Here is a 12,141-nt window from a genome sequence, read left to right as displayed (position 1 = left end):
ATTTCCTCAACTTCAAACTCAGTCTGCTCATTTACTAGGAGCGGAGCCCCTGGAGGCTCCTCTGGCCGTAAATCACTGGGAGGGGCTGCTTTCATTAGCAGAGATCGATGAAACACAGGGTGCATTTTAAACGTGTCTGGTAACTTCAGTCGGTACGCCACGGGATTGATTTGAGCCTCTATTTCAAAAGGCCCCACCCTCTTGTCTTGTAATTTCCTACATTTGCCTGGCATTTGAAGGAAACGGGTGGACAGCCATACCTGGTCTCCTGGTTGGAGGGGAGGGCCCTCTCTCCTGTGCAGATCAGCAACTCTCTTGTACTCCGTCTTGGTTTCGTTTAGCTGCTGTTTCAACGTCTGTTGCGCAGCCTGTAATTCCTTCAGAAAGTCTCCTGCAGCGGGCACCAACACCCCTTCTGAGCTGCTTGGGAAGGCTTTAGGATGAAATCCATAATTAGCGAAAAACGGGGTTTGCTTAGTGCTGGAGTGTAAGGAGTTGTTATAGGCAAACTCTGCAAAATGCAAATATGACACCCAGTCAGTCTGTTGGTAGGACACGTAACAACGTAAACAGCCCCCTCCCTTCTCTCCAGTTCTTGTGAATCCCATTGATCTAAATCCCCGGGACCCCAACCCTGCATCCCGACAAGAGGGAAACTCCAGTGTGAAGTGGCTTAATTGAAATTCATGGTTTGCATCCAGTGGTACTGCTACTCAGAGTAGACCCATTGAAGTTGTTGGACATGACTAACAGGTTCTTTAATATTGATGGGCCTACTCTGAGTAGAATTTACTTGGATACAACCCCATGTATTGATTTATCAGATTAGGATTCAATAGGAACTTGCTTCAGAAAGTAACTGATGCTCTTTAGGTATCTATTTGCATTATTGACATGGCATAATAAGGAAACATTCCTGTTTCTTGCCTTGCTGGGCCTTTTGGCTTCAGTTTAAACTAACATTCCCCACTCTTTACTTCTCTCTCTCTCTCTCCCTCTCTGCATAATTCATATCATTGCATCTGACAAACTGAGTTCTGGACCATAAAAGCTTATGCCACAATGAATCTGCTAATCTCTAAGGTGACCGCATTCTCTGTTAGTTTTGCTTCAGTTGACCAGTACAACTCTCCCTCTAGAATTTTTTGCTATACGCTTTGAAATCTTGTCTATCATGAGGGCTAGAAACCTGTTTTAAAAAGAAGGTTGAGATTCTCAAAATGTAGAATAACCTTTGCCTGATCATCATCAGACTGCAACCCTACCTTCCTGTCCACCAGCTCCCACTCGTAGTACACGCTCTGGTCACCTCTCATTTAGACTACTGCAATGCGCTCTACGTGGGGTTGCCCTTGAAAACAGTCCGGAAATTACAGCTAGTAAAAAATACGGCGGCTCGTCTACTTACGAACACCCACCGTTATGATCATAGTACCCCAGTGCTGTACGATCTACACTGGCTTCCAGTTATTTTCCGGGCTCAATTCAAGGTGTTGGTATTAACCTATAAATCCCTGTACGGTTTCAGCCCAGTATACCTGATGGAGCGCCTCCAACGTCATAAATTGTGCCGCCCTACAAGATCTGCCACTCAGGGCCTCCTCTCAGTCCTGTCAACTAAAGTGATTGGGTTGGTGAGGACTCGGGAGAGGGCCTTCTCTGTGGCGGTCCCCACGATTTGGAACTCCCTCCCAATAGATCTTCGACATGCCCCTTCCTTATATATATTTCGCCAAGACCTGAAGACTTGGCTTTTCCATCAGGCCTTTATGAACTTGAGACTTCTAAGGTGAACTATTACTGACAACTTTACTAAATATTGTAATTTTGCATTGTGCTGTACTGGTTATATTGTTTTTATTGTATCATATTTTACCATGTATTTTATTGTGCTTTATTGTATGCCGCCTAGAGTGGCCATTGGCCAGATAGGCGGCCTATAAATTAAAGTTTATTATTTATTATTATTATCATGCCACCAAAGTGACTGCTTATGAATATACATTTCCTGCTGTAGTCCTTTCTTTAAAATAAGCCAGAACCCCAGTAGCACTCTCTTGCCAAATATACAAATTCTAACTTTTGAAATAGGGGTACTTATAAAATGTATCCCTGCCCAGAGGCAATATTTTAGGAGGTTTAATTTGAAAAGCTGTCTCTCTATTATAGAAATATAACTAATTTGGTGTGTTTCCCATTTTGCACATTATGCTAACTATTTTTGACCACTTATAGCTCAGCTATTAAATGCGGTAGAGCAGCACTCATTTTATGCCTTCATGAATATCTATCCTTTAATTTTACTGAAAGCACGTAATTTTAGTTTGGAAAGGATTTTTTTTTTTAAATTAATGAGATCCTTTCTTGGCTGTGTTTTTACACAGTCCCTCTGACTTCCTAATATCTGCTCCAGTTGTTAAAAACAGCTATACATCACAAGGTACAGGAATGGGCCTGAGGTTAGCAGGATAGCATTAATGGCTTTAAATCACAAAATGTAGTCTGAGAGGAAGATCACTAGGGCTTTCCTGGAGTTTATGGGACAGCTGGGCCACCTCCAGAGTAAGTGATTTATGAATTTCAGCCAAGGTGGAAGAATGGCAAGCAGAACTATATGGCCTGGTTTGAAGGGAGGAAAATTGTACATCCAATAGTATTAATATGATTCAAAGTCATACTGGCCTTCATGCTGCACAGGATGCAGGATGGAATGGAACTGGGATTTGTTCTTAATGCCCATGGAGCATCACACTTGGGCAATCTTCCTGTTGCAGTTTAAATGCTGTGGAGTGGTGTACTTCACTGATTGGTTGGAAATGACGGAGATGGATTGGCCTCCCGATTCCTGTTGTGTGAGAGAATTCCCAGGATGCTCCAAGCAGGCACACCATGAGGATCTTAGTGACCTTTACCAGGAGGTAAGGACATACATGTTTGCTTCTAAGATACGTAGTGGATGCTGTAATTGGGATGGTAGCTTCTCCCATAGGTCATTGCAGGTGTGTCATACAAAGGCTTTTGCAGCAGAACAATAGAATTAGGTGGAGGAATAAATAAGGTAGCAATGGTGTGTTCTTGGACTGTATCTTTCCCATTGGGAAAATGGTGTCCGTCCTCATCAAAGACATTCACCCATCCATGCAGGGCTTGTGCTAGGCATGCCTGGGTCCTTGGGCACCAGCCTGCACCAGGCCCGTAGCATCATAACCCAGCCCCTCCATACAGGCAGGGCTAATAAACCCAACCGCATGTCCCACCTACCTCTATCGTCCCTGTAAATGATGTGCGCCCTGTGTGGTGGCAGAGGTGTCAGCCCATTAGGGAAGCCTCCGCCACCATCTTGGTTGATGAGAGGCATGCACGCGCAGGGATGGGAGAAGTAGGTGGGACATGCATGCGGGCTTATTGACATCTGCACTGACTGCATTTGGGGGGAGATGCCTGGGAGCTTCCTTTCCGCGATCCGTGGCAAGGTCAGGAGCTGCTGCTGCCGCCAAACGCAGAATGGGAGTGCTACCGTCTCACTCTAAGGAGGGGCCCCAGTGCACATAAGAAGAGCTGTGCTGGATCAGTACACAACAAAGGTCTGTCTAGCCTGGCATCCACATGCCTCTGGGAAGCCCATAAACAGGACATGCGGGTAATAGCCCTCTCCTCTTGTTGTTCCACAGCGATTGGCTGGTACTTATCCTTATCCTCTGTGAATGTGAAAATTCATCAGCTTCTGAACATACCATGGGCAACTATATGGAGCTGGCCTCTCCGCTGAAATAAATAGCAGAAAGAGTGTGTAAATACGTGTGCAAGGAAGACCCCTTGTTGGCATCAAATTGCTGGATAGGCCATTGGTCTAAAAAGCCTGCTGTTCTAATCTGCTTCCCTGTACGCATTTGACTTTCCTCATTTTTAAAAAAAACTTTTTAAATTTTACATTTACACTTTGTGGTAAGATACAAGCCACAGAAGATGGCAGGCCACCTGCAGTGAATTATATACTTGCTCTTTTCATTATCTTCCTAGTTGCTTCTGTCATTGTGTGGAGATTTGAATATGAACCTTTTAACTTCATAGTTATTAGTGAATAATTACAGGAGATCCAATCAATTATTCTCTATTATCACATGTCACGTACCTCCAAAAGACTCCTCAGAAGCATTTGGCCTTTTTGAATTTCCACCAATGGAGATCTGTAGCTTTCTTATTCAATAGTGCCTGATTTTTTGTAAAAAGAAGAAACTTAGAATCATTTTTGGAGTCCATTTTAAACATCTGTGTCATTGTATGGAGTTTTAGAGACTTTTTTTGCAAAGTCAGAGAGCTATCTCAGCTTTTTATTGACTTCAGTTAAACATAATTTTTTGTGACCTCAAAAGGTTCAGTAGAAGAAAAGAGGGAAAAGAGCCTTAACTTGAAAAAAAGCTGTTTTATGACTAGGAAGCTAAAAATAAGCTCTGTCATATATGTAGACAGTTTTGAAAGCAACAAACAGAACTTCACTCAAGCTTGCTCTGGATCCCTATAAGGATTCCATTAATCACCTAAAACTATATGAAGTAATTGTGATTAACAAAACAGAGGTTTTTATTATATTAACAAAACGTTTCAGCTTCCGCTTTCATCAGCTGCCAAATTACAAATGTTGTTACCAAGGTGGCAGTTATAGAGCTTTGAGGATGGAATGCTCAGAGGGGCTTCCTTTGCAGAAGCTAAGTAGTGGTGGTACTGTCCTCCAGGTTCAGGCCATGTGGTGCCAATGTGTCCAGGGAGTAAATCCAAAAGTTCTCCCTTTTGGTCAATGCTGCTGGATCTGCTGGCATCTCTATCGCTGTAATAGAAAAGTCCAACAGGCTGTGACCCTCAGTGTTAAAATGCTTTGCAACTGGTTGCTCCACTTTTTTTGTCAAAATTGCCGACTTGTGGTTCCTGAAGTGCGTGCATAGGTCAGTTGTGGTTTTTCCTACGTATTGGATATGACATCCTGGTCTTTTGCATTCGATAATGTAAATTAAATTGCAGGACCTGCAGGTGATGTTCTGTCACTCCAAACGCTGTATCACCTGTGTGTACCTCAGGGAGACAGCTACTTTTACAAGCACTAGGACAGGCAGGACATGCTACATCAAACAGAACACACTCTTTAGAAACCACAAATTGGCAATCTTAACAAAAAAAGTGGGGAGCTTCACTCCAGTCATCATCCTCAAGCATATGGGTACCTACAGAAAAGCCTCTGAAGATGACCTCAACATACGGGCACGTTTATGTGGGAGTAGGCTGCTCTTCAGATGCCTGTGGCCCAAACGATATATGGCTTTAAAGGAAAGCACCAAAACTTTGAATTCTGCTCTAAAGTAGACCATCCAGTGAAGGTTGTTTAAGAATATATGTTTCCTTTGGCTGATCCCAGTCACCAACCTTGTGGCAGTATTCTGGAGCAGTTGATGATTCTGGAAAAAAAAAAGTTTAATGTTGTATGTATGCTTCATTGCAGTGGTCTAGTCTGGATGTCACCAGAGTATCAATAACAATTACTTAGGTATCTCTGACCAGGAGGGATTGTAGCTGGCATACCAGATGCATCTGTTAGAAGGCATTTTATGCCAGAGATGCTACACCTGCCTCCAAAATTCTGGGTAACCTCACTCAGCAGTTTCATGTAGATGTTGAACCAGGATGGGAGAGAAAATGGAGTCTAGTAGAACAATATAACACGAATGCCATGAAGTAGAGCAACTTTCCTAGCACTACATGCAGCACAGTGTCCCCAATTCCTTTCCTAGCCAGTCAATCTAGAATGATACCATGGTCAGTGGTATCAAAAGCTATCAAGGACTCAAGGAAAATTATGAAATCATCCTGATTTCTCCTAGCATAGGAGCGTAGCCATCAGGATAAGTCCATTTCGGAGCCAGGTCTGAAACCAGACAAATGGATTCAGATAGTCATTGTCACTCTAAAATGCTCAAACTAGCACAACAAGCACTTCCTCAAGCACCTTGCCCCAGCAGGGAATATTTGCAACTGGTTAGTAGTTTGAACAATCTTTGCCGTCCAAGGTGGGCTTCTTTAGCACAACTGAAATTACCTCCTCCTGCAAGGAGACATTAGTTATTTCCTGAACCCAGTCTTCCTGCTAGATGTTGGAAGCCGGGTAGTAGGCCACATTCCTCGAAGCACTTGCAAACAGGTGACAGTCTACATGTCTATGTCCATTGGTCTCAATAACTGAAATGCATCCAGGAAAGGAAGACTAGATGTTGCTGTACACATTCTTTGACTGCTTGCAGAGCTAATTGCATCCAAGTTGAGGTGAATGCAACTGATTTTATCCTGAGAGTAGTTTGACAACAACATGGTATTCTGAGAGTTTATTAAGATATCTCTGTGGGCTAAGCTGGAGAAAACCCTATATCACTTAGGGCAAGCTTCTCTGGGTGGCACTGTGGGGATACAGTGGTGCTAGAGAAGTATTGCTTTGCTGCAAAATATGCTGTCTAAAAGGAGCTCTTACCTCCTGCCACTTGTGTTCTAGCCTTCTTCCCAACTGCTTTATCACTCCCAGCTTTCCAGTCAACTAACAGGCAGTTTCCCATTTATTCAATGGGGGAGAACGTATTTCGATAGTCATGGCAAAAATTGTGTCAATACGTGAGTCATCTCAGCATCCCACAAAACATTTAGAGCCACCTTGTCAAGGGCTCATGGGAATTCCTCAGATTTCATCCAGGGGAGGACCATTCTAATAGGTCCACCAATCCTGCAGAAAAGAGTAATCACTGAAACTCTAAAACTTACCAGAAAGTGACCTGTTTGTAACAAGTAAAGGGATGGATGTCAGGGAATTCTAGGTCACCATTTTCCTGACTAGTCGAGAGCACCAGATACAAAGTGTTACTCAGTGCATGTGTTGGCCTGATTATATGTTGGACAGACCCATAGTTATCATGGAATCCTGAGTGGCCAAGACAAGGTAGGCCTCAGTGTTACTGTTGAGTCCATGCGGGTGCTCAGGCAAAGACATGGTTAGGAAGTGGGATGGACAATATGTTAATGTTGAAATGTTAATGTTAAAGCTTTCCAAATTTCCCAATAACCCAGACAAATACGTAAAACTGAGACTTTATTGAACAGGAATCCTGAAGAAGGTGGTGGAATCCTGACAGGCATGCTGCCACACACACACCAGTCATCAAGCCAATATTAGTGCTGCATCAAGAACCCAGGTGCACACAGAGGAGACATATCAACTTAGCTATGTCCACCTGAGTACTCTGGTGGCCTCCAATCTCTAATGAAAGTCAGGTCAGCACCCTTCTCCAAAATCAAATCATTGATAAGAGCTGTTTTGTTTTATGGACTGATATGGCATTAAAGAACAGCACCAATAGTGTTGGAAAAAATGTGGAAATTTGGCACAGATGACTTTTAATGGTGGATAACCTTTCTGATCTCTCTTGTTCCACAGGGTTGTGGTAAAAAGATGTACACCTTTTTGAGAGGAACAAAACAACTACAGGTGCTTCGATTTCTAGGTATCTCTATTGGGGTAACCCAGATTCTGGCTATGATCCTCACTATTACTTTGCTGTGGGCTCTGTATTATGACCGACGGGGTCCGGGTACAGATCAAATGCTGACCTTGAAGAACGATACCACACAGCACCTGTCATGTCATTCAGTGGAGCTGCTGAAACCCAGCCTAACAAGGATCTTGGAGCACACATCCATGACAAACAGCTTTAACACACACTTTGAAATGGAGGAACTTTAGAGTGATCAGCCATTCTGTTAATTGTACATTTGGAGTCTGAGTTCATCATTCAAATTCAGAAAAGGAAACAGACAATGAATGAAGACATCCTTTGCGAACTACAGTGAATCTGGGTTCCTATCTTATTTCATAAATTAATGATTGTGATCTTAAGGATCTAGCTATACTTTTATGACTAAAAAAATGACTGTTTTATGTACTGAGAGCAAATAGGTTCTGTTTTATGAGAAGATGTACATTATGTAAAATGCTGTTTATAGCAGAACATTTTAACGTTTTAAAATGATCCTCTTAACATTTTTAAAATAGGAAGCATGTGACAAAAAAAAAATCAGGGTATGACTTTTGGGCTCTCTAATTCTATCGGAATTTTATAACAAAGTATGGGCAACTTGTTCAGCACTGAAAGCCTTACTTGATAGTAGAAGGCCAAACCTAATCAATGTTTTCAGTTATTTGTAATTTAAGTAATTTTCATTATCATTTTAAAGAAACGGTAGCTGGCAAGCCACAGCTGTTGGACGTTTTGCACTCTGGTATGCTTCTTCTGCAGTTATTAATCACAGCTGAGAATACCCTAAAGTCAATCCTTAAAAATCCAGAAAAGGGTCTAAAGCCACGAGGCTGGAAAGCAGGGATGTCTTTCTTAAAACAAAACAAAAACAAAAACTTGCATCTTCTGAACTTTTAGGAAATGTTCCATTTTTAAATTAATAATCACAACCATGAGGGCCAGAACGCTGCAAGCTTTTTATTTTCAGGATTTAGCAAGAACACACTTGTTGCATGTGAGTCATTCACAGCGACACTGTCATGGAGAGATGGGTGGGAAGGCTCACCAATATCTTTGTACAGAAATGCCACTGCATTACACTGGTTGGATGCACATGTGCACAATGGAAACCAAGACATTTTGTGGCCTGAGGCAAAGGAGAAGATCCCCCTGCCCCCAAACTTCATGTACAGAAGCTGATTAGACTGGCACATGAATCTTACCTTGAAGCTGATTATCAGTCAGCATCCTCTGTTATACCTGAGGGAGGCAAGCTAGCTTAGGTGCTGCAGGACAGACTGTGTGGGGCACACAGCTCTGTCTTCCAACAGAGGGGAATGGCTGGTGGGCTCAGAAGGACCAGCTAGTGTTACCTGAGGTGATCATCTCACTCTGGCTAATGGTAGGGCCAGCCCTGGGTGAAACTTTCACATGCAATTAAGTGGAACCCATGTGTGTCAGTTAACTTGCCTGTGTAGTCATATCCAGTAAAACCCACCCATTCAAGAGTTGAATCTTTGGAACTTTTTTTTTTTGGTCCCAACATTGCAACATCCAGGATATACATGGAACATTTTTTTTCTGCACACGCACAAAGCCCGTATCCCACGGGCAAACTAATTGTTGGTAAATTGGTAGACTTGGTCATTGTTGGTAATTTTTTGCTTTCAGAAAGCATATTTCAGTCTCTGTACTATGACATTGTAGAACTTGCCTCTAAAAGATCAGGGATGCATTTGTATATAATAAGGTTTGTGTATGTATAGCAGAATTGAACTCCATATCAACACTTAACACTTTGATTTTTGTAAAAAGAGAAACATCTTTTTTTTGCAGCACCTTTACTTAGCTGTTTTTAAAAGAAATATCTGAAACATCTAGTTTTTAATGCATTTTTAATTTTCAAATTAAATTATGTGGTCTGAAGAGATTTTTTAAACACTCAGAAATGAGTATATCTGAAGTATCCACTTTTAGGAGGAGATATTAAGTGGTGAATGTTTTTGAAACTGGATTTATTGAAGAAAGATTCTACATTCTTTCCAGCAAGGAAGGCATTGGGAGAATATGTTTAATCTTCTTTCTCCTGCTCATTTTTTGTTCAAAATGGGCATGATCCAACCAGAGTTAACTTTTCCATTGAAACCAATGAGATTTGCAGGTGTTGAACTTGGTGGAATACTCTTAGCTTTTGGTTTTCTTGTAGCACACGACCTAGCTCATTTCCTTAAATGATCTGGAGCTGTGCTATGTCGGAAGCATTCTGTGAGTCATTTGCTCCTACATACTTTATCTAGATTGCTTGGGGAAATGGATGCTGGGGGGGAGCAACACTTGGCCTAGTGAGCCTTCCCCAACCTAGCATCATCTAGGGATGGTGGGAGTTGTAGTCCAATGCATCCAGAAGGCACCGTGTTGGGGAAGGCTGGCCTAGACAGCCTTTTCTTCCCTTTGAACTCAGTTCAGACATAACACTGCTGCTTAACACAAGCAATAGCTCCCCTCCCTTTCTCTTCGGTCCCTGGCTCAAAAGTAGATGTCCTACTTTGCCGAATCACAGTTTTCTGTGATCCTTATTTGCAAACCAGGATTGTAGGCAGTGCTTTAAATCACCTCTCTCCTTTGGGTCATCTTAGGAAACAATGCCTTGAAAGATGTCCCCTCAAGCCAAATGTGTGAAAGGCAGAATAGAACTTGAGCGCATTGCACCATTTATGTCTGACTGGATCTGTGATTACATAACTACAGGACATTGATTAGCTGCTATTATCCAGGCAGTTAAAGAGAGTATAACGTTAGGTTGTAAGAAATTCACTTGCATCTATTTTTCATTTAGATTACTGAGTTTGTTAAGTTGCCACAGGGCAAAAAAGATTAAAATATATTTATTGAATTGTGAAAAGTGCATCTTACTGTAATTTGTATGTACTATAGAGTTATTTTTTCCTACACCAAGCCACATTCTTGTTCTGCATACTATATATCATTCAAATGCTTGCCAGTCCTATGGTAACTACTTAAAAGCTGACTGTGGGGCACACATAAGTTCATGGCAAGGTGACTCTCTCTAGCCTCTTGCCAAGTGGTCCAGCTAAGTTTGACACCCCTCCACTGCTGCTCAAAAATTAGGGGTGGGCCAACGCTGGATTGAAGCCAAGGTTGGAGGCTGCAGACCTTTGCATTCCCACAGGAAACTTTAAGTGGCTACCATGTGACCCTGGTCCATATGAATTGACCTTTAAGGCAGAATACATGGAACCTGTGAAGCTCCTTTACTCTTGAGCAGTTCACATCAGTGTCAGCAAAGTCTGACCAGGAAACAATCCCTTATGAGATGAAGCCTTGAGGACAGCAGTGCCCTGGCACAAGTGGAAATTTGTATTCTCCTATGATTTTAAAATTGTTCCAATTGTTTGCACTGCAATTGCTTAAGGATAAAAAAGTAATATGTAATGTCACAGGCAATAAAACCACTACTGTCTTATATTTTGTCATGGCTTTCTTTTGAAATGTGAGCAGTTCCCCCCCCCAGTGTTTCTTTAGTGTACTATAGATAGAAAGACTTGCCTTTTGATAGATGTAGTTGTATGATTATTTCTTCTAGGCCACGGTTGGGGAACATTTGGAGGGTACCAGGGTGGGGAAGGCTAGAATACACTGACTGACAGCAGTTCTCCAGGGTTTCAGACAGGAGTCTCTCCAGCTGTTCCTAGAGGTCAATGCCTGACATACTTAAGAAAAACTCAAGGAGAGATGGCTTGAAGAAAGTGACCACTCTGAGTAGGACTTAGTTGACTACAACCCTTTGGCTCCATGAAGGGCCTCTTAATGAGTGGGTTCCCCACTGTCTCCTTCAAGACAGATGGCACCACCCTCTCTTGTGTGAAAGCATTTATCACCCCCTGGGCCCACCCCATCAATCCCCAGAGGCTAGATAGTATAAGCCAAGATGGGCAAGGGCCAAGACAGCCATCATCCATGTCCGCAGACCACAATTGGAAAAAAGATCCCATACACCAGAACCAGGCAATCTTCGTACATTCTTCTTCCCCCTCTGAAAAAAAAGTATGCCCTCAATGCAGACCAACATTTGTAGTATGTATTCAATAGTGGGTAGAAGGGCCAACCAACTTATTGGTACGTGCCGATGCATATCTTTGTGTTCCATTTCTACAAATTCAAAAAAGGACAAAGGAGACTGCCTTCTTGGCCGGAAAACTAAACTTACTGTATTCCTTAAGGATAAGTGTTTCTACATCAAAACTCAAAGCCTTCATCCCATGTTTGAAGCAATTGTGGATTATATTTGCATTCCCCTTGTATCAGGTAGTCATTAATCTGTTTTAATTTCTGATACACTGACTTGTGTTTTCCAAAATTTACAGAGGCATTTTCAGCTACATAAGAATATACAATATACAATGTTAATGCTGAGACCATTCTTCTTTAGAATATTGGAGATCTTTGTCACAAGTGCCTCACTTGTCTCATCATTGTCATTGTAAAAATCGAGCAAGCTATGCCTAATTCCCTCTGTCACAGAAAAGTAATACAGTATATAGTTAATGAGAAGAACGTCCTGTGTCCCTTGTTGGAG

At 42.1% G+C, this 12,141-nt stretch overlaps 1 protein-coding gene across 10 annotated transcripts in view; it reads left to right on the top strand.

The window, feature by feature from the left end:
* Positions 1-11,028, top strand: part of TSPAN12 (tetraspanin 12) — a 92,691-nt gene extending 81,663 nt beyond the window's left edge. For all 10 annotated transcript variants that reach the window (XM_061640083.1, XM_061640090.1, XM_061640089.1 and 7 more), the window contains 2 exons: positions 2,775-2,918; positions 7,466-11,028. In XM_061640083.1, the coding sequence (XP_061496067.1) occupies positions 2,775-2,918; positions 7,466-7,771 (450 nt within the window). In that variant the 3' untranslated portion in view covers positions 7,772-11,028. The remainder of the gene's footprint in view (positions 1-2,774; positions 2,919-7,465) is intronic.
* Positions 11,029-12,141: the final 1,113 nt, after the last annotated feature.

This window comes from Rhineura floridana, chromosome 8 (assembly GCF_030035675.1).
Source record: "Rhineura floridana isolate rRhiFlo1 chromosome 8, rRhiFlo1.hap2, whole genome shotgun sequence".
Taxonomy (NCBI): domain Eukaryota; kingdom Metazoa; phylum Chordata; class Lepidosauria; order Squamata; family Rhineuridae; genus Rhineura; species Rhineura floridana.
The sequence above is the reverse complement of the archived record's forward strand: the minus strand, read 5'-3'. Positions and strand labels throughout refer to the sequence as shown.